The 27,293-nt window shown below is 37.0% G+C and overlaps 2 protein-coding genes across 3 annotated transcripts; one reads left to right on the forward strand and one right to left on the reverse strand.

Moving 5' to 3' along the window:
• Nucleotides 1-2,123: 2,123 nt before the first annotated feature.
• On the forward strand, nucleotides 2,124-20,075 carry LOC306857954 (casein kinase I). Its single transcript, XM_079398256.1, has 10 exons — nucleotides 2,124-3,134; nucleotides 8,854-8,964; nucleotides 9,116-9,264; nucleotides 9,365-9,593; nucleotides 10,772-10,942; nucleotides 11,055-11,203; nucleotides 15,699-15,867; nucleotides 15,945-16,087; nucleotides 16,599-16,669; nucleotides 18,319-20,075. The coding sequence occupies exons 1-9, from the start codon at nucleotides 3,059-3,061 to the stop codon at nucleotides 16,629-16,631; spliced, it is 1,230 nt and encodes a 409-aa protein (XP_079254382.1). The 5' UTR covers nucleotides 2,124-3,058; the 3' UTR covers nucleotides 16,632-16,669; nucleotides 18,319-20,075.
• On the reverse strand, nucleotides 19,793-26,876 carry LOC306857953 (monocarboxylate transporter 4-like). Of its 2 annotated transcripts, none has more exons than XM_079398254.1 (5): nucleotides 26,722-26,876; nucleotides 23,459-23,707; nucleotides 23,156-23,299; nucleotides 22,302-23,072; nucleotides 19,793-22,096 (listed from the first exon to the last, which is right to left on the reverse strand). In XM_079398254.1, exons 2-5 carry the CDS (start codon nucleotides 23,679-23,681, stop codon nucleotides 21,708-21,710), a joined length of 1,527 nt encoding a protein of 508 aa, XP_079254380.1. In that variant the 5' UTR covers nucleotides 23,682-23,707; nucleotides 26,722-26,876; the 3' UTR covers nucleotides 19,793-21,707. The 2 variants fall into 2 exon arrangements, with proteins under 2 accessions (XP_079254380.1, XP_079254381.1); XM_079398255.1 differs by lacking the exon at nucleotides 26,722-26,876 and adding an exon at nucleotides 24,994-25,031 and having other exon boundaries at nucleotides 20,653-22,096.
• Between the last annotated feature and the right edge of the window lie 417 nt (nucleotides 26,877-27,293).

The following is a 27,293-nucleotide window of genomic DNA, read 5'->3' on the forward strand; positions in this document are numbered from 1 at the left end:
CTCCCAAACTCAGCATGCCATGAGGAGCCAGGGGAAAAAATGCAGGAAAGGAGGAGCATGGATGCATCCAAGAGGGTGGGGTGAAATGAAAACAACAAAAACGACAAAGTGAAAAGAAAAGAAACCTTCAAAAAAAGGGCCAGAGAGGACCAACTGGATAGAAGGAAATGCACAAGGCTGTGGAAAGAGTATGAGAGAGAAAGGAACAGCCACCACCTTGTTCCCAGACTTTTCAGACAAATGTTAAATAGCTGCTGACAGTTCCAGAGAACCTTTTAAAGAACAAGATTAGCATTTTAATTATGCAAACATTTCAGATAAAAATAGTAAAACTTGGAAGCATTGTAGGCCTAATATATTGGCAGCAAACTGAAATACATTGAAGTATATGAAATATAATTTTGATTTGTTGACAGTTGTACTCTTTTTAACTTGGTCTAGAATGCCTGTATCATCAGCTAAAGCTGAACTTTAAATCATTATATTTGGTAGGTATGTATTTACTACCTACTGCATGAATAAATTCACATGCATGAATGTAGAGGATAATTTGGCTAATATTGGCCTTTTTGTGGCTAAAGAAAGCCATTAGCTTAACCACGTGAAAAAGAACATTGTTCCAAGGCATAAAGCTACAGGAGAACACAAAATAATCTGACCATTTTTGTAATTTGGCCAGATTGGCTGTTTTGCAACTGTGCCATGAAGAGGGAACATTTGTGTGTGTGTGTGTGTGTTTAAATTATCTAATGTTAATTTTATTTGTTTAAACCATTCATTTGTTTTTCAAAAACATGCACAGGTGGGTACAATTTATATTTGCCTATAAATATGTATCTAATACATATAATTAATTATTTAAGCCTCAACCTTCTGATCTTTAAAACAGTTTTTCAACATTGAGGGACACATTTGTCTGCATTATTATTTATATGTACCATTTTTAATGCTTGTATATAAAAAAAAAAATGATGTTAATGTTATTTATCAACTACCTTTATACGGATCAACTTTCAATCAAAAAAGAGAAAAGGATGCCTTTCAAACATTGTAATCAGATCCAGGCTCTCCATGCTTCCCATGTTTATAATCTCTGCAAAGTGCTTTTCCTCCCAGTCACCTGATTCATCATGACATGGGGCGTGTGCTTACTGTTACTGAGAAAAGACCACATTTAGGTTTATTTACATGCTAAATGGTTCAGTGGAAATTGCTGTCTTCTAAATTGTATATAAAGCAATCTAAGCAAATGGGGGTTTGTAAGTACATGAGCACATAAGGATAAGGTCACCATTTGAAGGATTTTTCTTAGGACCGTGGATCTAGATATTGTCCTACATTCATTTTTCTGTTAAAACATCACGTGGAGAAATATTAAGCTTGCAAAATATGTTTAAAAAATAGCACAAAACTGGCCTGTGTTGCTGACCATTTTTTTTTTTGTTGTTGTTAGTTTGTTTCTGCTGTTTATACCAATGAACACTAGATGTCCTCATTAGCAAATAAATCTGGCTACAAACAAAAACACTTCTGTCCACAATTATTAAATAAGGATCTGTAGAGTTGCTTCTTTAAACAAGGCAAATGTTATTTTTATTATTTTTATTTGTTTATTATTTTTGGTCACTACATAATTACACCGATTTACTTTAAAATGTGTGAAATAGTAATAATAAAGAAAATATGGCTTTTTATTACCTTGGAAGTCTGATAAAATGACTCCTTATATTGATATTAATATTGTAAATATAGTAGTGTTTAATATTTGAATATTTATATTATGTTTGTTATTATTTCTTACCGTAACTATTTGTAATTTACACATGAGAGATCACGTTCATTAAAACTAAACCTTTAATTTAAAAAAAAGTAATAATAATAACGCTTTCGGCTCTTTTCAAAAGCTCAGTTTTTTCCCTGAACAGCTCTTTTGAGTTACTCCGAGGGGAGCATTGAAGAACACGTGCAAGACGCTTACGCAATCTGCTGGAAAACATTACAGCCATGTGACCGTGTCCTGATTGGGTCAATCGAAAGAGCTCCACCAATCAGCGAGCGGGTGGGCGTGACCAGGACCCTCCAAACTCTTGAGAGGGTACAAGATGTTACTGTCCCGCTGCCTTGATTATTACTAGGAAGCGTGCTTCAGGGGCCGGTCAGTCAGCTGGACAGACATAAGAGCAAAATGTTGATTTAAGATTTTAAGCCTAGTGTTTTTCCAGCATTTGACAGAAGTATGCGAAGCCAAATATCAATTTTCTATTTTTTATATTATATTTCTTCTCATTATTTCTATTTATGTAACTATTATTTAGTTTTATTATCCTTTTAAACCTATAGTAAGTAATCGAATAGTTATTTGTATTTATAGTATCATTAAAATGTGCGTTGAACAACTGGAATACACACTAATAAATGGACGCTACTATCTATCCAATGTAAATGTGACAAAATAGATACTAGTTATTGTAACTTTAATATACAAAATAGGATATCATCTATCTGGGACGAACGTATGTCCAATATATAATAAATTAATTGGTGTTCGAGACAGTTAATGAGACTGACCTAAAGAAACTCATCCAGCGTTTCTCCCACGTGACTGTGGCGAGCGAGGCGTTGCCAAGGGGAAGTGACGTCACGGCGCTACGTCGGTTCGTGCTCACTGCTCACCACAGAAGATACGAGGCCTGTGACAGTTTCTGCGACGGGGGTCCGCTGTTAAAATCCACCTCCATCTTCTTTATCTTTGGGGATAACGATGACCAAACCGACAAGAGCATAATCTACAGACTCTAAGCTTTCGCCTGATCACAATATTGTGATATTTCGGACTTTGATATATTAGAAAAGGAATGGTGAAAAGTGAACTCCGTGAATTCTCCTCAGGGATTCGGGGGGGTTGGGGTCGCATAAAGATATATAGGGTCGCAGCAGTTAAATAACGCGTAAAATATTAACGTAAACACGAATTTGAAGGACGGCAGTATTTGGTTTTATAGAAATTAGCTGAAATACAATCCAGGGACTCGTTCGAGAGACACCAGTAAACACAGCGATGGAGCTACGAGTTGGAAACAGATACAGACTGGGTCGAAAAATTGGAAGTGGATCATTTGGAGACATTTATCTGGGTAAGTATAAACTTAAACACACGCATACATTCTTGCCATGAAGCTGTCAAAAACATAACACGGCTAACAAGCTGTGTTGTTTCATATATGTGTCAGCTGTAACTGTCAGTGGCGTTTTTCCAAAGATTGACTCGTTATGGTCCGCTTATGTGGTCTGTTTATAAGGAATACATGTTTTATAACCGAGACAAGAACGCATTTCAGACCACAAGTGGTTTATAGAAGTTGCAGAGTATATAAACTTTACGTCCCGTTGGAACAACACTCAAGGAGGTCATACGTGACCATAAAAATATGTGCTTTTGACAGACTCGGATGTCAGTGACAAGATGTAACTAATACAGCACTTGCTGTAAATTGAGGTGTAATTTCACTGAACCTGTGAACAGGAGTTTTCAAACAGGTCCTCCCTTGTGTTTAAGTCTGAATGAATCTTACCTGTTCATACAGGTTTCACTGAATGCATGAACCACCCAAAAGGCCAAACCTGGCATGTTGAATCACCCTATGACGGACATTCAACCAAGCCTGGCTGATGCTTTTGCAGTCTATTAAAAGTCAGATCATACTATTAAGGCTCATGATGCATGCAGTCTTATTTCTCTGATCACAGGGTCATGGTGCCTTTTGGGGAAACAATTTTGATTGATGAAGCAACACAGTCAGGAACCAAAGGAACTCTTTATTTACATGCTAGATGGCCTTCATGGTTGAGAGCATCCGTATCACACCAGGATGTTGTTGCTCATTTGAGTATCTATGGTTGATATTTAGAGATTGTATTGATGGCTATAGAGAGCCATTGGTTTGTATTGCTATACAGAGCACCGAAGTAGGTCATCGTTTTTCTTTTATACTCTTAATAGGCATAGCAATTTGATAATGGGCTTTTTAATTACTTCAGAGTCTATCGTTACTACTTTTTGTATGCTTAACCACCTTGGCATTTCATTTTCGACTCAAGACTGTGATTTAAATTTTACTTGTGTAGAGCAAGATGTGATGTTCATCTCTTATTCAGGAGGCATTAAAGGTAGTTTAGCAGCTGCTGGCCTTAATTCTTCTCGCTGTGGTCTCCTCATTAACAGGGTTCCTCTCACATGGATTGAAACCTGTGGACAGAATGTTTAATTTAATCAAAGCTCCTCCAAACATCAGGCTCAAATACAATCAGCTTGCTTTTCCTTTGATAGAGAAGCAGTGTTGGCAAGGGGACTTTGATCATCATGGTGTTAAAGTGTGGGGAGACCTTTATCACGAAACTTTCTGGCTGAGATTTTCAGGGCTTGGTGGGTGTGGTGAGATTGTAAACTCCATCTGCTCAGTTGTTACATAACTGCACCCACTCTTTGGTACGTCAACAAAATTAAATGCTTTTTGATTAATGCCTCAATGTCAGGTGTGATTCTGAGGCAGTGCTATTGGACGATCTTCAGCACATGACTCTGTGTGAAATACATTAAAATCATCTGCCATGTCATTAGCTTTAGAGGCTCAGAAGATCAAACCCAAGCAGATTTGACTTGATGCGTCATGTTACACTACTTACCGCCCTTACAAATCATCCGACAATCAGCGTATATGCAACACTTCTCCCTTTTTCTCAGCATTCCGTAATATTTGCGTCACTTGGCATCATGAGAGGCCTCAGGTGTGTGAATCACCCAGGACTGTCCCACTCCTCTACAATTCTGGCTCCTTTCCATTAGCTTTTATGTAACTTCGGAGTGTTTGGTTTGGATTAATGATGTGGTGATGTTTGTAGGTTTGGACAGGATGCCACTTCTGTAACTTCCCTTCATCTTTCGACACCAAAAATGGAGATCTCATTTAGCTATCATGCTGCAATTTGCATTTAGCACCTTATCAGACGTTTGACATCTATTTTTCAAGTCAGTTTCAAACACATGTCCATACCCAATATGGCCCCATCAAGAGTCAGCTGTTGGATAGCCACTGGTTTTTCTTTCTTTCTTTTTTTGGTGATTTCTTGCATAACACTGCCGTATTATTGGTTTTCTTTATCATTGCACTAGAACTGATCTGTAGCCCCAGCAGAACCGTGTTGTTTGTTGTTCATTGGCAGATACAGGCTTGGACCTGCTCCACATTTGAATGTTTTTCTCGTTTGATCTAAATGTAGACATGGGGTACTGACTAGGGATGGCTCGATACCATAATTTTGGCTTCGGTACGCTACCAGAATGTAATGCCTCGGTATCGATACTAAATCGATACCATAGGTGACAAATAACCAGCCTCAAAAGATAAGTGAATTTAAAACTATTTTATTAATAATAATAATAAAAACAGATTCATATATTAATACCTTTGTATCAAACTAACAAAAAACCTACAGGGAACATAGGTTTAATTTTGATGTTGGAGAAAAAATAATAAAAAATAATCTAACTTAAGTAATAAGATGAAAATATATTAAAATCTTCTTATCGCAAAATGTAACAAAAATACCTACCGGGAACATGGGTTACATTTTGACTGAGTTTGATGGAAAAAAATACAACTGAAGTTGCGCAATTAATGCAATAAATATTGCTTTACTGTAAAGTGTTATTCTAACAGTCAAAGTAATATTCAAAATCACGTTATTATTTCTCTCTCTCTCTCAGATTGTTTTCAGATTTCAGACTCAACCAAAGAAAAAGCATTAAATAAATCTCACTCTCTCGGCTGCTTCATATTAGCGGTCGGCAGCGCGGCAGAAACATTCCCTTCATATTATTGATACTAAAATTAATATAGCAAAATTATTGCTCAATTCAAATCCAATATTCGATTGTATGAAATGCAAGTGCATATATTACGTAATGTGACCAAAACGTCACTGGTTTTAGCGTATCACACACGCACGTTTGAGCTTACTGTATCACATCTGTATGTGCGTTGATCAGTTGTAAATAAAAGTTCAAATTAAATCAGAATTTTTGAATGATGTACTCACCTGTCGATCTATAAATTTTCTGAAAAGATCAGGATGAGCAAGTGACAAGTGCTTAAAAAGGTTTGATGTGTTGTCTCTGTGGAAACATGATTTATAGCAACGCTTACATACAGGTGCAGGAAGGTCAGTTCCTTCACCTTTGTCATCTGTTTTGTATGCAAAGTAATGCCATTTCACTTCTACTGTTCTCTTTTTTTTTTTTTTTGGGTGCGTTGACACAGTTTGATGTTTGATCCATTGCGTTGTTCTGTTGTCACATTTACCAGTTGCGCAGCAATTTGGGAAGCATTTCGCAACTGCAGCGTATGAAATACCGAATTGAGCAAAATTATGATATTGTACTGTTTGAAATGTAATATATACCGGTACTTTTCCAGTACCGGTATACCGTGCATCCATAGTACTGACTGTTTGCGCTCTTTGACTAAATGTGTCTAATTTGCTGATTAAGTTGTGCATAGACCTGACTTGCATGACGTGAATTTCTTTGCTATCAGCTGAGATGAACATTATCCTATGCTTGTTTGTTTTTTAAATATCTCAGAAACCAGCAAAACAAGTCCTTGAGTTTCTGTTCAGACAACAGTGGGTGGCAGTTTCAGGTCTTTGTTTTGCTAATTGGATTTTACAAATTAAGATTTTGCAGAATGTCCAGAGTTTTTTTTTTTTTCACAAAAAAAGAGCATTATAAATGTATTTATATCATATGACTTGTGCAATATATTCCAAATCTAAGCCAATTATATTTCCAATATATTATATTCCCTTAGAATCTCCATTACAGCTCTCAAATCTTGTTCAGCTTTGCCGTCAGTAACAATGTAGTAGGTCCCTATAAAATTAAGCAAATACTTTGTTCTTTTTGTTTTTATGGTTTAAATAATAAAAAAGGATAATCAACTGTTCATAACCAGTTTTTCTGGATTCTGTATTTTATGATTGAATAATAATGCATTATCATAATGGTGGCAATCAAATGAATGCCTAAAACTAGAACTGTTTAATTAATCTTTTAAAATGTAATCAAATGAAATTTGAAAAATTCTTTCCCTTTTTTCTGGCAAACAAAGTTCTTCACAATAGAAGTTTACTGTTTAGATTAAAGCATTGGGGGGGCAACGACTGACACTGAAAGCACCATGAGTATGTAGTGGTCAAAGCTGTGCCATTCATTTACACAAAGACACATGAAACAAGCATATTTCATATTTTAATAGGAGTATTCTTGCAGTTTAATATTTACAGAAACTAGTCCATATTTTATTTTGATTAATTGTACAGGCTTATTCTTGATTTGTTCATTTAAATTTTGCCAAATTCTGAGACATTCCCTGTTATTTGGTAAATTCTCTTTTATGACTGAATTCACAGTTTTCGTCCGTGTTTTCCGCATTGCGAGAATCATAGGGCCCTATAATAGCCAAGGTGCTTTGTCCCAAGCAAAGCAGCAGAGGTGGGGGACTCGAGTCGCAAATTTAAGGACTTTTGACTTGCTTGACTAAATAAAGAAAATGACTCGAAATGAGATCCAGTGACTTGACTTGACCTTCATGACTCAACAGGACTTGATTTTATAACAACTTTAATTATTATTATAAATAATTGCGACATAATTTGGTAAACAAAATGCAAGCCACTGAACCAGCGGCAGAAGTGATCCGAGTCTGCGCAGTTCATGAAATGCAGGGAGCAAGAGAATCTCCCGAGATGTTTGGATTAACACTTCGAAACTGTATGCATTTGCAAAGCCAGAACGTCACCACTTCATAAAGGAAAGGCATGTAAGCTTGTTCGTTAGTTTAAAACGGCTTTGGTCTTAAAATTCATCTTAGGTCTGTCTTTAAAGTGATTTATAAATTATTCATCTCCTGTTTGTAATTAACGACGTCAAACTTTAATTTTTCTGGCGTTTTCCTTTCAAAACAGTGCTTAATGTCAAGTATGCCTCTTTTGTAAATCAATATATTGAATTGTACCACAAAAACCACAGTGTTTTATCGATTAGTGATGTTTCTCTTGAACCCAAAATCCAAGACATGGTCAAAATGGCCCTAGTATGAGTTTTTGTATTTTATAACATACGATATTTAGTAATATTTTCAACGCGGCTGCCAACAGTCAGTTCCATTCAGCCCACAGCTAGAGGACGAATCACAACACTGAACGAATCCAAGGATTTAAACGAATCGGTTGAGTGATTCAGTGGCCCATTCTTGCTTGTTCATGAACGAATCAACTCTTTTTGAATGAATCAGTTCAATGAACGCTTCTGTGATAAACCACTTACTGGCGGCATTAATGTCATAGAGTAGGTCTATCATTTAGAATAAGGTCGTGTGGCAAAAATATATTTGTTCCTGTTTGATACTGTGACTTGACTTGCTTGATTTGTTTGTACTGTGACTTGAGACTTGAACGTGTGACTTGCCCCCACCTCTGCCAAACAGGTCCTTTAAAATAAAGATAAAAGAATTCTTAAAAAATTTAAAAATAATAATTTGCATTGACTGTCTTGGAAAAAGGTTCAGACGTATGGATCACTGTATAATGACTGAATTTGCTGAAATAAATGAATGCTTTTGTTCAGCAAGGATGCATTAAACTGATCAAACTTTTGAGCAGTAGTGTATGCACAAATTATAAAGGTCAATTAATTATGATCTACAGTCATGTCCGTTTGTTGGAGATTCAGGCTGTGTTCTGACCTCATTCACTGTTTTAATGGCTCTGTTCCTTCTGTTTCTCACTCTGCCCTAGGCACAGACATTTCAGTTGGAGAGGAAGTGGCCATCAAACTGGAATGTGTGAAGACAAAGCACCCACAGCTCCACATCGAGAGCAAGATTTACAAGATGATGCAGGGTGGAGGTAATGAGAAAAGGGGTTTGATTCATCTGTAAATAAGGGTTTGAGGGGCTCAATAAATTAATGTAATCAATGAAGTGATTCATACTTGTCAATAAGCATCTATTGGGTTTCTAGGCTGTGTATTTAGGTGTTTTGTGTGCTCCCTATGCAGTTGGCATTCCTACTATAAAGTGGTGTGGTGCAGAAGGAGATTATAACGTGATGGTGATGGAGTTGCTCGGCCCCAGTCTGGAGGATCTCTTCAATTTCTGCTCCAGGAAGTTCAGCCTGAAGACTGTCCTGCTTTTGGCTGATCAGATGGTATGATACAAAATCATGTTGACGAGTAAAAAATAGTTTGCTGCAGAGGTACAACTTCTTTAAATGTTTTTTTTTTTGTTGTAAACCTTGCATTCCTCAGATCAGCCGCATTGAGTACATCCACTCCAAGAACTTCATTCACAGAGATGTGAAGCCTGATAACTTTCTGATGGGCTTGGGAAAGAAAGGCAACCTGGTCTACATCATTGACTTTGGTCTGGCCAAGAAATACCGTGATGCACGAACACACCAGCACATTCCCTACCGCGAGAACAAGAACCTGACGGGCACTGCGCGTTACGCATCCATCAACACACATCTTGGCATTGGTAAAAACACCAATTCTTTCCAGTTAGCTTGTAAATTTGACTCTGGCATGTGTGTATATACATGTGACAGATTTCTTGCCATAGACAATGCTGCTCATGCACGACCATGGTTAAACTGATTGATTATTTTGGCCCAATTTTTAATCACGTTTATTGTCATATGATTATTATTTTTATTTAATTAGTATTTTAGCACTTTCACATAAGTACAGATATCACCTCTAGATTGTATCTAACAAATCATATAAATTAACTTTCTCTACATTATAAAACCTGGTAAAAGCTTCTTTCAAAAGTTAAACCTGTGAGATTCCTAACATTAACTCCAACAATTCCAACTTTTTGTTAATGTTTTTCTATTAAAACGACAAAGTCGTCTGCGTTTTGTGACAGATGCTGCATAAGTGCACCTATTTAGCAGCCACAACAATGACCCATGTTTAGATTTAATTAGTTTGATAGATTTATTTGTAGCAAATAGCACAAATGGGCATGTGAAGGAACAGACTGGTTGTATTATTTTCATTTGAGCAGAATATCTCAATATATTGAATAGAGAATATATAGTGGAGAGTATATATAATATAAAAAGAATCTATAGTGGAGATCACTAAACTCATACATGTTTACTGGTGTTTTCAGATCACCAGTGTTTTTCTTCCTCAGAGAGATTGCATGCGTTAAGTGCACTAAGTGTTACACTGGACAGAAGATGTATTCATTTAAATAAAAAGCTTTGATATCTGCAAACGCCAAACATGAAAGCAGGTTGAAAGCTTGTAACAAATGCAAGATAATGCAAATGCCAAAGGTAAAAAAAATACCTTCAGGATAAATAACAAGTGGCCAAATATCACAGATGATTATGCTTAATTAATAAAGAGAAGCAGTAATCCCAATCACAATTAAAATTTGATTTATCATCCAGCCCTAGTGACGGCTGTAGTTACTGTTTTCTTGATTCATTTTTCTTTCCCATTTCTCTGCTGGCTCTGTATGACATCAGTGTGCACTCATGCTCAAGTGGATGCATGTATATTTTTAGCATTTCCCAGAAGAGATTGATTTGTGTATGTGTGTTTGCAGCAATATAAATGCTTATTCATGAATCATACAGTTGCAGTCATCCTTTAATGCTCCATGCAAGCATCTATAATTCTACGTACGTGTCTCTACAGAGCAGTCTCGGCGGGATGACCTGGAGTCTCTCGGTTATGTGCTGATGTACTTCAACTTGGGCTCGCTGCCTTGGCAAGGACTGAAAGCCGCCACCAAGAGACAGAAGTATGAGCGTATCAGTGAAAAGAAGATGTCCACCCCCATTGAAGTTCTCTGCAAGGGCTACCCATGTATGTTCAAAGCCTTGTGTAATTTCTAACATTTTGTAAATGTTAATCAGACTTTGTCTTTCAAATGATGCCTACAATATTGTAATATGGCTGTTTTTTTTCTGTTCCACAGCTGAATTTGCTACGTACCTCAACTTTTGCCGATCACTGCGATTTGATGACAAGCCAGACTATTCGTACTTGAGGCAACTCTTCAGGAATCTGTTCCACAGACAGGGCTTTTCCTATGACTACGTGTTTGACTGGAACATGCTCAAATTTGTAAGTATATGTCTAGATTCTTCGTTCTTTAGAGTGTAATAAATGAAGCTTGTGTTGCTGCTTGTAGTTTGTTCATTAGTGATATATCAGACTTAAACTGTCATTGATTGGGTATGATTATTGCGTTGTGAAGAGGTACAACGTTTTGTTGAGGTTTTAAATATTACACCTAGGGTTGGGTACCAAACTCGGTACTTTTAAGGGTACCGACCGAATTGCGTCGGTACTACCATGTACCATTCACATTAAATCATTCGGTACCAAATTTCGGTACCTGAGAACGCATTTGGGCGCATACGATAGAGAGACTCTTTAAAACTCAACACACAGGGCAAACCAAAATGTTCTAAAGTGTGCTTACATTTCTAGGGTCATATGGTTTCCGCGAAAACACGGACAGGATGGAGTCCATTCATAAAAACGGAATTTACTCTATAGCGTGAAATGCCATGGAATTCGTAAATTTTTGGATGAATAAAAGGTCTGTCACTTTCGAATCATGATATGAACTTGTGTATGTAAAAACGCAAAAAGATGGTTTAAATATGAATCCTGCGTGTTCCGTTAGCCTCTATGTATGAATGGAGGATTTTTTGTTTACTACACACATACTGTTTTGTTTACTACACAAATACTGAAGCACACATGAACTCGTTGTGTTTTTCGGCCTCTGCATCTCACTACATGATGACATGAACACATGAACTTACAGGCTGTGAGAGTCACTTCATGACAAGTATAATATACGTCTTAATATATTCCATTTACTGTCAAATTTAAATAAAACAATTAAATGAGAAAAATAATTACAACCACATTAACCACTTAATTATAGAAAAAATACAATTTTTAACTTTATAACGGTTTGCTTGTCTGTTTAAAAGCCAATATAAACCGAAACCAAAAGGGTAGCGCATTAATTATATTTGCATACAAAATCAGAGACGTTACACATTCAAATCAAGCCTACAAAATGCACCTGTTGCGTTGTTTTCACCCTCTAACAAGTTTGCATAAAATGCGTTTTCAACAAAAAACACTAACAAAAACATTGCTCATCTTTGCACACGTTCTATAGATCTGAGGTTGCTAGCGGTTACTAGTTACCTTTTCCTACGACTACTATGATGTAATCACGTTCTGTGCACTATGACCCCAAGGTTTGTTGCATGTGGTGACATCACAAGCCGTGACTTTCATTTGCTGTACATACTACTCTTTGCGTTCTATTCGTCAACTCTCTTTATCATTGCAATCTGTTGCTTCATCTTTTCTTTTTCACGCATACACACAAATGCACCTTTACAAATGCAAGCACAATCACACACTCCAGGGTTCCTATAGGGTTTGGAAAAGAATGGAAAAAGGAAAGCAAAGTATGGAAAAATATTTGTTTTTCCAGACTGTTGACCCTATTTAGTGGGGTTTTTTTTTATAATAGAAAATTAAGAATTTTATGAAAATTAATTTATCGTACAAGAAGAGTGGTTTCATGGCAGCTTTTTAGTGATTCTTTAGTGATCGCCAAATATGACTGAAGGAATTGAAGGTGCACGTTTTCATTATGCAAAATGCAGGTTATAAGCATTTTGGGTTTCTTCACACTATATTATTAGCACCATATTACATAACCTCAAGAACCTTTGCAAAAATAAAAGAAGAAGAGTTTATAATAAGAAGAGTTTACCTGAACTTGAATTTAAAGACTTAAATATTCATCTGTACCTCAGATAAAACTATGGAACAGCTTCAGAACACTTATAGACAATATAGTGCACGACAATTTTATGGTGCTTTATAGTGTTTTTGTGCCTTTCGTGGGGCTCAACAATAACAAGGAATAGTATACACACAATCGTCTCGTCTGACCGATCCGCAGAAAATGACTGTATCGGAGTCGATACCGATCCTGAGTATCAGATCGATACATCCCTATTGTAAATTAAATAATTTTATATATACTGATTTATTCGTTAATGTTTTGTTTTTAAACAAATCAGAAGCTCTAAAAGATTTTCAGAATATTTACAACTCTCTTTGCTTTAGACAATCTACAAATGTTAAATCTTAAAAAATAGGGTTAACACTGCATCCTCCTGGGGGTAAATATGCAGCGTTTGAGAGATTTTGTTTTTTATATATATATATATATATATATATATATATATTTTTTTTTTTTTTTTTTTTTTTTTTTTCAAAGCTTCAATGTACTGTCAAAAACCTTCATTATTGTTTATTTAATTTTAAAAAATAAGTTCTTGTTAAAAATGAACCAATTTTATTATTTTGAATATTTTACATAATGTAAAACATTTTATTTTTTAGTTGTTCAGTCAACATTGCTCTCAAAAGCAATATATTATCGGTTTGACTTCACAACGCACTGTTTGTAAAAATGAGTATCTCACAAACAAATTTATGTAATCAGTCCAAATCAATTGTATGTAGCTTCAAAGTGTTTTATGCAAGTTGTTTACATTGACAAGTTTGAGGTTGACATTTGTGATATTTCTGTATTTAGTAAAATATGTTGAATAAATTTGATTTTAATTTTTTTGTTGGTTTATTGCACTTTTCAGCTATTTATCTAGTAATTATGGATTTCTTACATAGCCTTCAAATTGGGGGTGTAAGGATTGTATTGATATATGACATTTGAAAATACTCAAAAGAATGACAGCACAGCATGTAAAAATACTAAGACATACTCTGGCGGAATTATTCTATGGCAGGTCTTAAAGGGTTAAAGGAATATTCAATTAAATTTTTCTACCATGTATTAATTTTAACAGTAAACCTCTGTTTGTTTGCCAAAAAATAAAAGGGTTTCATTTTCATTTGATTAAAAATAAATGTTTCATGCCATAATTTGATCAGAAAAAATATAAAACAAGAATTTCTGGAAGAATTTAAATTTTAGGGCCCTACTAGAGTTTTGGACTTATTTTTTCACTGAAACATTTTTCTTGTTTTTACACAGAGTAAAGTACCGAAAAAAGGTACTGGTACCGATACGGTACCGTACCGGTTAAAATGTGAACAGTACCCAACCCTAATTACACCACATAAAACCACTTTTGTAATCCTTAGGATTAAAAAGTATTTGTTTGCAGCCATAATTGAAATAGGCAAAATGAAGATCACAGGCAAAGCAACAAAATATCACATCAGTATCATCCAAACATTTTTAAATCATTCATCTCTATTTCTCGTGTTCGTCACTCACTTGATCGCAATAATCTGACTTTTCACTATTCTGAATTGCCATCATCTACACATGATTTTCCAGATATTATCATTTCTAATTGTGAATAAAGGCATTATACGTATTATAGTTTGTCACATTATTTTTGCACACCGAGGAAGGCTTTGAGCCGAAATGTTTGTCTTTTCCCATCTGCGATGAATGTTAAATAAAACGTAAAAAGAAAACTGTTTTCGTGAGTGCAGATCATAATCTCCTATACTAAGTAATTTAACAGATTGACGCACCAAAAAAAAAAAAGATCAAGTGACGCGGTGCAAACAGCGTTGTAGTCACATTATTGAAGAAATGAAGAGCATTGTGATTTTGATATGATTTTTTAATTCGAACCCAAATGTGCATTATAGATATGCACGATAACATTCTAAAGTGTGGGGTTGGTAAAACAAAATATATATATTTTTTAAATATAATTTTGAAAAGCCTCTTATGCTCACCTGCTGAATAGAGTAAAAACAGTAATATTGTAAAGTATTACAATTTAAAGTAACTTTTTTTTAATTTAATATGTATTTTAAATAGTGCTGTCAAACGATTAATCGCATAAATAAGTTTTTGTTTGCATATGTGTTCTCTGTGTATATTTATGTATGTTTTGTGTAAATATTTTGAAAACATTTACATATTTACATGTCTATTCATATTCATATAATTTATATTATAAATAAATATATTTAATATATAAACATATATCAAAAGAATGTTTTTATATATATATATATATATATATATATATATATATATATATGCATTTGTGTGTATTTATTTATATATACATAATAAATATACACAGCATACATATATTATGTAAACAAAAACATTTATTTTGGATGCGATTAATTGCGATGAATCATTTGATAGCACTAATTTTAAATGTAATTTATTACTGCGATGACAGAGCTGAATTTAAGCAGTCAGTACTCTGTATTTTTCAGTGTCACATGATTCTTCAGAAATAATTCTAATATGCTGATTTGCTACTGAAGTAATTCCATATAAATGTTGAAAACAATATTTTAAGCTTAATATTTTTGTGGTAACCATGATGCATTTTTTTCAGGATTTTTTAAATAGACATTTTTATTTCAAACAAATGCTGTACTTATATAAATGTCTTTACTGTCACTTTTACTATGTACTAGAGTATTTGAATCAATTGTCAAGTCTCCTGTGTGCATCAAGTAGCACAATTTGCTTTGGTGTTTCATTGTTGCATTTCTCCTTTCTCAGGGTGCCAACCGTACAGCAGAGGAGGTGGAACGTGAGAGGAGAGAGCGAGACGAGCGGATGAGGCACAGCAGGAATCCTGCAGCTCGAGGAATCCCAGCAGCCTCAGGCAGACCCCGCCCCACACAGGACGGAGCTCCTCCCACACCCCTCACCCCCACCTCTCACACAGGTAAACAGTCTAACATTTACCTCTCAGGTACTTGAAACACTGTAAGGAGTCATCTCATGCTTCTCACTATCTCACAGCAAACACATCCTCACCGAGACCGGTCACTGGCATGGAGCGCGAACGGAAGGTCAGCATGCGGCTTCATCGTGGCGCCCCAGTGAACGTGTCGTCCTCAGACCTGACGGGGCGACAAGACACCTCCCGCATGTCCACATCACAGGTATAATGCACACCCTGCTCATCCAAGTCTTAAGCAGAGCAATAATAAGCCGCATTACAAAAGTAGCCAGTCTGTATCTGAATGAGCTGTTTTGATATTTGCTTACGGGTAAAAGAGATTTTACTCTGGCAGAATAAATAGTTTAGCGCCTCTGGCTTTGAATGGTTGCACTAGGAATTCTTATTTCTACACGCATAAATTGTTCACAAAAATAAATGCCTGATGAAATATTAGTACATCTTTTATTGCTTGCAGTAATTGACCTTTTGATTCTCATGATCTGTATTAGAGTTTCTGACTGGTGGCATTCAACTTAAAATTCAGTCTGCTTATTAGAACCTGTTGACCTAACGATTGTGTTTCTGGGAAAAGTAATTTCAGCAGCATATTTCTTTCAATGAGACAGACAGTAGGCATTGTATGGTTATGAGTTGGTGTGAGCAGTGTGTCAATGCACATGTGATTGTGTTGTGGGGGTGGAAGGCTGTAATGTTCTCTCTCTTCACCCCAGAATAGCATTCCTTTCGATCACCACGGCAAGTAGTTGATCATCACATCCTTGTGTGAAGGCAGGTGCACCAGGTGAGTTTGATTAGCTTGTGTTAACTGCACATTGCCTTCACTGGGTGAATCTTATGTGAACGGTCATACACTTTTAAAAATAAAGGTTCAGAAAGGGGGTTTTGCATCTCTGAATAGGTCTTAAAAAAAAAAAAAAACTTTTCTCTTAGTGTGAAGTTCATTTTAATAATCTGAAGAGCCTTTTAAAAAAATGCAGATGTTCCATGTATATCCTTCCTGGAATTATAGATTGTTATTATAAAGATGGAATTGTATATTTTTATAGTGCATTTCAAAATAAAAACAAAGATGTTAAGACTAAAGGTCATTGCACATCCGAAATTCTCACGTTAAAAAATAAATGCGTATTATGTTATGTCAATCACATTTACACCCTGCGTCTGAAATCTTCGTCCGTCATAAAAAAAATTCAGATCAGGTTTGACTTTTTTTTTTTTTTTTTTTTTTTTTTTTTTTTTTTTTTTGCATCCGTAGCAAGCATTTTGAGGTGTTTTTACAGTTCAGAACCACCGTACAAGTGAACGGCAAAATCCAGAATGGCGATTGTCAAGTTCATCCACTTAGTCTCGCAGCAAAAAGCACTGTTAATTTCCTTGCACACTGAGTTCACAGAAATAGGTGGTAAACCTGAAGTAAACTTTGAATCGCCTCGGGATAATGCCGCTACTCCTGAGGGGGAACTCAACTTCCTCTCCATATCTCAGTGTTGGATGGACCCAATATTTCCTCTCTTTATCTCAAAAGCGAGAAGCCGACAAAATCATCCTCACTGCTTGAAGATTCCATTTAGTGCTGTTTTGCAACGGATTAATTAATATGCATCGGACTCAGTGTGCAAGGTTTCTGTCCGTGACAAATTTTTCGGATAACAAATACGAAAAAACGCATATGAAAATTTCGGACTCAGTGTGCAGAGACCTTAATACTTTTCTTCGTACATTCTGTGCTTTCTCATTGTGATTTTTCATTAATTGACATTTAAATGCTCCTCCCCAGTTACCAATTATCTATTAATAATGTATGACATTTTGCAAAAGTTTAATTTTCCTTACTGTAATATAAACTGAGAATTGTATTTGTTAAAGTTATGTGGTAAAGAATCCTAAACCAAGGCTGTTTATTTGATCAAAAATACATTGAAAACATCAATAGTGTGAAATATTACATTTTGAATTAGCTATATATTGTGTATATAATTTATTCATGTGATGGCAAAGCAGAATTTTCATCAGTCACAACAAGTCTTCAGTGTCACATGATCCTTCAAAGCCATTCTAATATGCTAATTTGGTGCTCGAAAAAAATATATATTCTGAATATTAAAAACAGGGGGGGTTGTTTTTCAAAATACAAATCCTTTGTAATGATGTTGAAAGTCTTTACTATCACTTTTAATCAATTTAATGTGTCCTTGCTAAAGTGTTGATTTAAAAGAAAAAACTGAATACCCACCCAATATGCACACACATTTGATTACTAATATTAAAACCATTTTTTATCATTTATTTTCGCTTAAAATATGACCCAGACAGTTTTTGAGATTCATTCTGTTATAAAATACATCATTCTTAAAGTCTTTTTAAAAGACTATTTTGGTCTATGACAGTTGTCATTTATTGGGTGTCTCTTTCTCTTGTTGCTGTTTACAGATTCTCTCCATGTCCCAGAAGCCTCCACTTTGCAATATGGAGCGCGATGGGTAACCTAACTACACACGGCTGATTGACAGCTCTCCACCATCAGCTAATAGATAGGGCGTCAGTCTCTTTCTTCTATTGACCAAACCAAAATGGTGTAGAACCATTCTGACCTCTTTGCTTACAGACTCGCTCTCCTCCTCTTCTCTCATTTTCTCCCCTACACTCTTTAAATGTTCTCGTGGACATGAGAGCAATAGCCTGTTGCGAATTCACACCAGTGGGTTGACCAATCAGAGACTGGATCAGCCAGCCACACCATTGTCATCTCCTGCGTCCTTCCTTCACAGTTCCACTCTTACACATTCAGTGCTGCACAACTTTCTCTGGTTCAAGCTCCTCGTGATTGAGGCTAATGTATCGTCTCTGTGGTTTAAATGGGTCTTTTGTTTCTTTGTATACTGAATTTTCTTTTGTATTTTAACCTGGGCAACAGACGAGTCTGTCTGGTGGCATTATGGGTTTACTTTTAAGTTAGTTTTTTTTATTTACTGTGTATTTATTTTTTAATATACATTTTAATAACCCTCTGGAGCTGGTGAGGTTCCTTTCCCACGGTGAAGCTGGTAGTATAGAGTGGACTGACTACAAAGGGGCCAAAATCTCAGCATACATCGCTCATAGCAAATTGACTCCACAGCGTCGTTTTCACTCGTACACATCCTCACAGAGGGACCATGTGAACCTCGCCTGTTTGTCTGCTATATTGATCTCTTTAACTGTACAATACTGCCTCCCCCATTATTTGTGTCTTCTGTTTCTAAGCTGTGAAATAACTGTAAAATAATTGTGTAAATGTTTCCATGCAACTCTTTAGAAAGACTATGAAATGACCGCAGATGGTTTGAGTCTGAAATTTATCTCCGTTTATTTTTATCCACTCTCATAAAGCCACAACAATGAAGTGCCAGACTTTGGGGGTTTCATGCATTCTGAACTTGAACTTTGACTCTTGAGGGTGTTGTTTTGACTCATGGAGATCATGCTAGATGTGTCCTCTGAAAAGGTTGGCTATGCTTTGTGTTCTGATGGTTCAGATGGCGTTTTGGAAGTGAAAAATCATTTGTTGGAGATAACGATTGTCTTTGCAAAGGTTGTAAGAATGAAAAATCAAAGTCTTGCTCCGATGTTTACGGATTTTTTTTCTTCCCCTTTTACAAAATATTCCAGCACTGATGTGGCTTTTCTAATGCACGTTGAAGGCTGGTCTGGTCATCTTGTTCCCCTGTCATCTGTAGGGGACATTGGCAACTTCCTGGGTAAAAGTTTTCATCTGCTTCTCCCCCATTTTGAAGCCCATGGCTGCTTTGGGCTCCACATACTTTTGTGGAAGTCATGCCAATTTGTCAGTCCTGTAAGAATTTGTATTACCACCGCATTTGTGTATTTTAAACCGTGTAAATAAATGAGTTACTTGTACTTGCTTGTGGTTGCATTTATTTTTATTTAATTAGTGGGGCAATTTGTTTTGTGCTGCCATAAAATTACACAGATAAAAACACAGAATTAAATGTAGTTGGTTTTGCTTATCCACCATCAAAAATTTGAAAACACCGTTTTCTAGAAAGAACTGTGATGTGTAGTTCATACCAGTATCACAGTTACTGCCACTGATACCTCAGGCAGTATAGTAACCCACTATTCCTGTCTCACTGTGAATCCTACTGCCTTTTTCTTTCTAGCTACAATAAACCATCTATTTTTCATGCTCTTCTCGTGCATCTAATCAATTTTTTCCTTGTATGCATCAAATACCGTAGTTGCACTGAAACATCCAAAATTGCTTTGAGTGTCAGCATAGATATGTGCTATGCCTTTTTGCTCTGCTTAAGTCTGAGAAACATCTAGGACTTTAACCACTCTACATTAACTATGTTTCAGCTTACTTGGCTTAACATTGTTCATTTTATCATTAAAGCAAGTTTAGACAAACTCCACAACAATATTTATATATATAGATATTTAGGAGCAGGATTGATCACCTTACTAGTTTAACATGAGCCACTGCTTAAAGGTGCATTTACAGAAGGACACCAGCTGGACTGAACTGAAAATACAGCGCAAATCCTGTGCTAATAGGATCTGGACTATGTCTTACTGTCTTCTTGTTGGAGTAAAACATTGTGGTCATTTACAAGTTTCACTGCCTTTTACTAGCTACCATAATTTCAGGGTAAATCGGTTCACTCAGTAATTTAAAGCATAATTTAATTGAATACTAGTAAAGTGGGGGATTGTTTTTAACTTCAAACTTAATTCAAAGTCAAAAAACACATGAGTCAAGGTCCAGTGGAGAGGGAAGGATATATATATATATATATATATATATATATTTATTTCTAAAATTATTCACAAATTCTGTACGGCAACAAGACTTAAGGCACAACCAAAAACAGCTCAAGTGTCTTTAGAACATAGTAAAAGAGGGTCCCTACTCACAGTGCTGGTGAAAAAAAAAGAGGTAAAGTTGTGAAGGGTTTTATCCACACCACCATTTTCACAAGTCTTATACTATTTTTTACAAGAAAAAAAAAATAAAAAAAAAATGCATGAGTCAAATGTTGATTGAACGGATAAAAAAAAAAAAAAGTTACATAACCAACATATCACAAGTATAAGCTGTAGTCCTCTCCTGATTGGTACAGTTGATCTGAAAACACTGACATTTAAAATACAAATAAATATAAAGTGGAGCTGTCAACTGACGTCAACACTTTAATATAAATACTGAATCTAAAAAAAATTTAAAACCAAACACTATAAAAATGTAACAGCGTTTTTGTCCTCCAATAATATACTTTGAAACGTTTCACAAAAATACAAGCATGACTGTACATTCCTCAAGAATGTGTCCAATTTAAAAAGACTAACTAGGATCCTCATTTGCATGTCATACATTATAATTTGTCTGAAATACAGGACTTTAATACAATCCTATACTCTCCCAGGACCAGTTTAAAATGACGACAACAGATACTATGAACCAACAATCCACATTAGCAAACACCGGATGCCACAAAGAAGCAAGCTGGTAATATTCAGTATAATGCTGGTGACCTGCTCTGATGTGGAGTGTTTACTGGCCAAAAATCTGGTGCCACAGTATAAATCGATTCCATTTTTGTAACAAGAACCTTTTGAGAACATATCCTGACATGTCTGCTAGCATACAAGGCAGTGGTCGGCCTAAAAATGGCTGAATTGGAACTGCAGAGCAGGTCTAAAAGCGGTCCTCTGCAACCACACTTGAAGCATGATACAAAAAGCATACACTACAACATCAAACGCACGTCCGCGAGTCCTACAAGGGAAACTCTGCCATACCAATTGTTCTAGTATCCTCACAGAGAGGATTCAGGTTCTACAACCACGCCGTTTGGGTCAGTCACCTTTTTGGAAGCGTTCTCCACCTCTATCGAGTCCACCCCTATGCTTTCAGGCTCTTCAACCTTTTTATCATCAGATTTTGTCGGTGCTTCCTGTTCGATGACTTGCTTCTTCCCATTTTCACCACCTCCGTTGTCTTGGTCATCCTTTGGTGCTTTGTTGAGCTCCTCCATCTCGGTCTCGGTAATGGCCATCTCCATCTTGGCTGGAGGGTCAGGCTGTTGGGGATTCCTTTTGACGAAGAGCATGTTACAGATGGCGAGCACAAGGGCTGAGAGGACCACCTCACACCCAGCCAGCAGGAAGACGTACATGTAATTATTTGTAGCATCCAGAAGACGACCTGTGAAACAAAACAAGAGAAGTATGATAAACTACCCACATGGATTGGCCAATTTTTCACCATTTGCAAAGAATGTGGTTTTCTTTGGTAGGTAATCTAAGAGGAGATACTTTGGTGAAGTAAATGTAGGTTTTATTTGATTCATTTCTCATCTTATGACTTCTCTTTAACAGCACAGAAACTACAGAACATAAATGACTCTGACCTGCTCCAGGTGGTCCCACCAACACAGCAATGGCTTCAACCAACAGCACCAAGCCAATGGCACTGGAGAACTTCTCGGTCCCTACAATGGCCATCAACACTTCAAACTGTAAGGCTCCAACCATGCCATAAGAGATACCGAAGAAGATACAGAACACCACGAGAGATGGATAGTCTTTGGCCATGGAGCCGATAAGATCAGTCGTGCCATTGAAGATCATAGCGAAACTGAAGAGATAAACACATCGTGGCCGAACCCACTTGAGCCCAGCGATGATACCGCATGTTGGCCTGGCGAAGATATCGATGAACCCTAGTATGGTGAGCAGCAAGGCAGACTTGGTGTCCTCGTTGCCCAGTTCCTTTGCATAGCTTACTACAAACACAGGAGGCACAAAAAGACCTAACACCATAATGGCTGCAGCCACCGTGTAAATCAAAAAGCCACGATCTTTAAAGACAGTGAAATCAAGAAGCTTGGGCTTTGGTTTGGATTCTTTCTCCTTTTCGTCCACCTCGCTTGTTTTTTTGGGTGCCATCAAGGGCCTCATGAGGGCTCCACATGCGCAGCAGTTCAGTAGAATCCCTCCAAGGATTAGAAAGCCTCCACGCCAACCATACTTGTATTGAAGAACCTGACCAAGAGGAGACAAACAGCACAGAGCCACGGGACTTCCAGCTGCAGCCAACCCATTGGCTAAGGGCCTTTTCTCACTGAAATATCTGTTCAGCATGATGAGGGATGGCTGAAAGTTCAGAGCAAGACCCAAACCTGGAGAACATGGTTTGAGGGTGTTAATGCATTGAAATGAAGTACATCAGAATTTCATAAGTAGGTCGCAAAACAGTACTCACCGGTTATGACTCCTATGCCGAGATAGATGTGGATGATATTGGTTGCAAAGGATGCCAGAATCATGCCAAGTGAGGCAAAAAGGCCCCCGACCATCATCACAGGGCGACACCCGAAACGGTTCACCAAGATGCTGCATATAGGCCCTGCAACAAGCAAACTACTGTTAGCATGCAGAATTGTGATTTCCAAGAAAGAATAGGATGAGAATACTTTTCTCTCAAAATAGATCCTTCTTGTGGACCTGCAATTTGAAAACCCACAAAATATTCCCATCCATGCCTGCTGCAAGTGGACAACTGTACCTGAGCCATAAAGCATTGCAAGAAGTATGGAGGAGATCCAAGCCGTGTCACTGTAGCCCACTCCAAACTCCCGGATAAGCTCTTTGAAGAATACACTGACCGCTTTAGGAAAGGCGTAGGAGAAACCTGTAATGACGAAGCAGCCAAAGAGGACAGCCCAACCCCATCCTCCATCAGGCGCCTTGACCCCACTGTCACCAGTGTCTACAACCGCTCCACCCATGATGCTTTGTACAGGACAGGTTTCAACTGAGACAAAAAGTGAAGAAACAGTGTCATAAAACTGCTTAATTCAACAGGAATGTTAGAGTACTTAACCTGATTGGTCAATATGACTTTAAATATATTAATTGACAAATGCTTATAGAGGATTAATGCTGGACTGCCAAAATCAATGTTATATTTATATAGAGCTTTTCTAGGCACTCAAAAGCGCTTTACATAGTAAGGGGGGTATCTCCTCAACTACCACCAGTGTGCAGCATCCACCTGGATGACCATGCTCGTTTACCGAATATCCCTGTACAGCAAGAGCTTTTCTGTTTGCCTGGCACACTGGATTCACACCCTCCCTCATTCATGTTCCTGCCAAAAGCGGTTCTAATAATTCTGGTTACAACATGTTAAATGTAATACTCACCACCAAGTATCAAAACAAATTACAAAGTCCCACTTTGTACAAAATCCCAGCATCAAGTAGTTTTTTTATTATTTTAGTTCACAGAGTTAATTAAATGGCTTCTAACCCAGAGTTTCCCAATCCTGATCCTGGAACACTGCCAGCACTGTACTTTTTAGGCGTCCCGTATTTTACACACCTAATTCAGTTCATGAGCACGCAACTAACAACCTGAGGAGTTGAATCATGGGTGTCGAATGTGGAAGGAATCCAAAATGTGTAATGTGTTCCAGGACCAGGATTAGCAAACACTTCTGTAACCTACTATGCAATGTGAATCGCTGTGCCCTTTCAAATGTCTCTCAACAGGAGGAACTGTCAGACGGCTGTTGATGGCTACCCAACTTCCTGAAAACATTTGTCATATTGCTTGTGATTTCTTTTGCCACATTTCTATGCATTTGGCAAAAAAAAGGAAAAAAAAAAACACATCACACACACATTTGAACATAACGTGAAGGTAATGTTGCACATACTGCTATAAAAAGTCATTACAGAATGGTCAGCCTTCTTATATTGACCTTGCTAAAGGGCAAGACTGCTCCATGACTCATTAAACTAAAGAGACTGATCAATGAATGCTCATACATACTCATTTAAAACAAGCTAATGGACACCTGGTCCTCTGTAGACACAGTATTTAAATCAATAAGTGAACTCTGAAACTATTCATCTGGATACCAAGAACAACTATATGGTATTGTGTACTATATATGTATAATAAATAAACAAGGCAGTTAAACCACTGAAGTATTACCACTACCACTATTAGCAACATGCAAGTAAACAAAAAAAGTGTTTGCTCAACATGTTACAGTGGAAACTAGTGAATCAAGAGCTATAATGTAGAACCTACCTCGCTTATGGTCCCTGGAAACTGATTCTCTCTCTAACTGTTCTGAACCTCTCACATATCTACCTCGTCTAGGGGCAAGCAGGGGGTGGGGGCTGTGGGGCACATCTCTGTACCCTACCAGCCTAAATTAAGACTCTGACGTTTCTCCATGGGGTACTGATTGCAATAACCAGAATCACCTCCCATGAGGTTAAGAGTAACTTGTCTTGTGTTTACCCTCATCTTATGTAGATTGTCATACAAAATTTGTAGTTGGTATTTAAATTATGTTTGCTTAAAAAAGGAATATGCAGGGTTAGGATTCATTTGAGAAAGGCCATTGAATTGTTTCTTTGAAACAGATCACAGCTGGCACTTTTTTTGATTTTCAAACATCTAATCAATGTATATCCTATATATAGGTCTGTGTGTGGCACCACTCCTAAATATATTGTTGTTTTTTTATTCTAGTTAAGAATGGTATTGGCTGTAGTGATAAGGATAAGTCTGACAAGGAAATTAAGGTAGATTTGCATTATACATACAGCCTCCTCCCCCTAGAGTCCTCATGGTGAACATGATTTCACCAAGAGCAACATGTTCCTGGATCAACATTCCAATCATCCAATCAGAATTGAGGTATAAGTTTACAGGAAATGTCAGTGTTAGCCTTACAACCACAGTTGGGTGCTTATACACCCTTGTTATTAATTTCCCTCTGATTTTAGGGATATAAATTATATAATATGTGTGTGTGTTTTTATATACCGGTGGGGACTCAAACCTGAATACACACAGACTCATGGGGACTTGTGTCACGGTGGGGACCTAAATTGAGGTCCCCACGGGTAAACAAGCTTATAAATCACACAGAATGAAGTTTTTTGAAAATCTAAAAATGCAAACAGTCTCTTGTGAGGGCTAAGTTTAGGTGTAGGGCAATAGAATATACAGTCTGTACAGTAGAAAAATCATTACACCTATGAGAGTCCCCACAAGGATAGTGAAACAAGTGTGTGTGTGTGCGTGTGTGTGTACTTTTAATAGTAGCAGCACATTTTTTTTTTCCTTGAGGTGGAGGCTGATTGAGCATTTTGGTTAATTTCAGGATGGGACACTGACAACATTATAGTTTTAAATGTCATATATGTTAAGTTAACTGCTCAAAAGGCTCAAAAAAATAACTTTGTAAAATCGACTCCACTGTAAGCCACTGTAAACTAATTACATGTTTACATAATTACATTAATTAATAATGTAATTCTGTCTGTAAATATTTGCATGAAGAGCATAAACGCACCGGCGCTCTCTGGTCTACGTGCTAAACGTGACATTTATACTCTCTCTCTCCTCCACCAATAAGCGCTGGCAAGACCACATGAGTATAAATCCACATCCTTAGTATCAATTTTCTCACTTAAACAATCGTAGCACTAGTACCAATCATTACATGCTGTGAAAAAATCAGACTAGTATCATATATGACAATTGTATCGGTTTGTGGATACGTTAATTCACGATATACGGTTATTAAAAATGTTTGTGTTTATCACATATATTTTCAACGATAAATAGACAAAAGAATACTATTTCTGTTTCTTTTCATCAGTCAATCTCCATAGCAGCCCACCGGCATTCAGCATCCCCCATCCCGACGACACACGCACGCTTAGCATGCGCGAAATCCCCCAATCATTTTCTCTGAACACATGTTGACATATTTAAAGTTATCAGTCCTCATATACATACCTTAACGATGCTCTTCGATTAAGGTATTTCACTGATGATGCGCTACTGGGACTAGGACCATCACGTTCGCATGGCACTCATCTTTTGATGAAGAGGCACTGAATGGGATCGGCTCATCTGACTGTAGCCTGTTCTGTAACCAGTTGAGTCACACTGACTTGCAGCCAATGACTCGGCTGTGTGCGCGAGGGCACTACGTGCGTTTCACCACCGCTCTCTCATCCCTATTCAAACCATGTGCTCAGGGGATTTAAAGGTGATTTACGCACCTTCCCTCCATATATGAAGCATCAGCTTGTAGGTGCTGGATAAAAATATTACTTCGCATTTCCCCCACATCATGGTGACGCAGGTAAAACTGAAGGGTTGTGAAACAGGCTGATGCCACTTCCTTGCAATTGAGCTATTTGTCAACAACGCGGAACACTTCTTAGATACAGTGTTTGTTGTTATATTATGTATAGACAGCTGTCAGTTTTGTAGAGAGCTCTGAGTAGTGAATGTGTGTCAAACATACAGACAGATAATACAAAAATTGAAAAGATGAACATTTAGTTTCCTCGGGAAGTTGT

This window comes from Barbus barbus, assembly GCF_936440315.1.
Source record: "Barbus barbus genome assembly, chromosome: 38".
Lineage (NCBI taxonomy): Eukaryota > Metazoa > Chordata > Actinopteri > Cypriniformes > Cyprinidae > Barbus > Barbus barbus.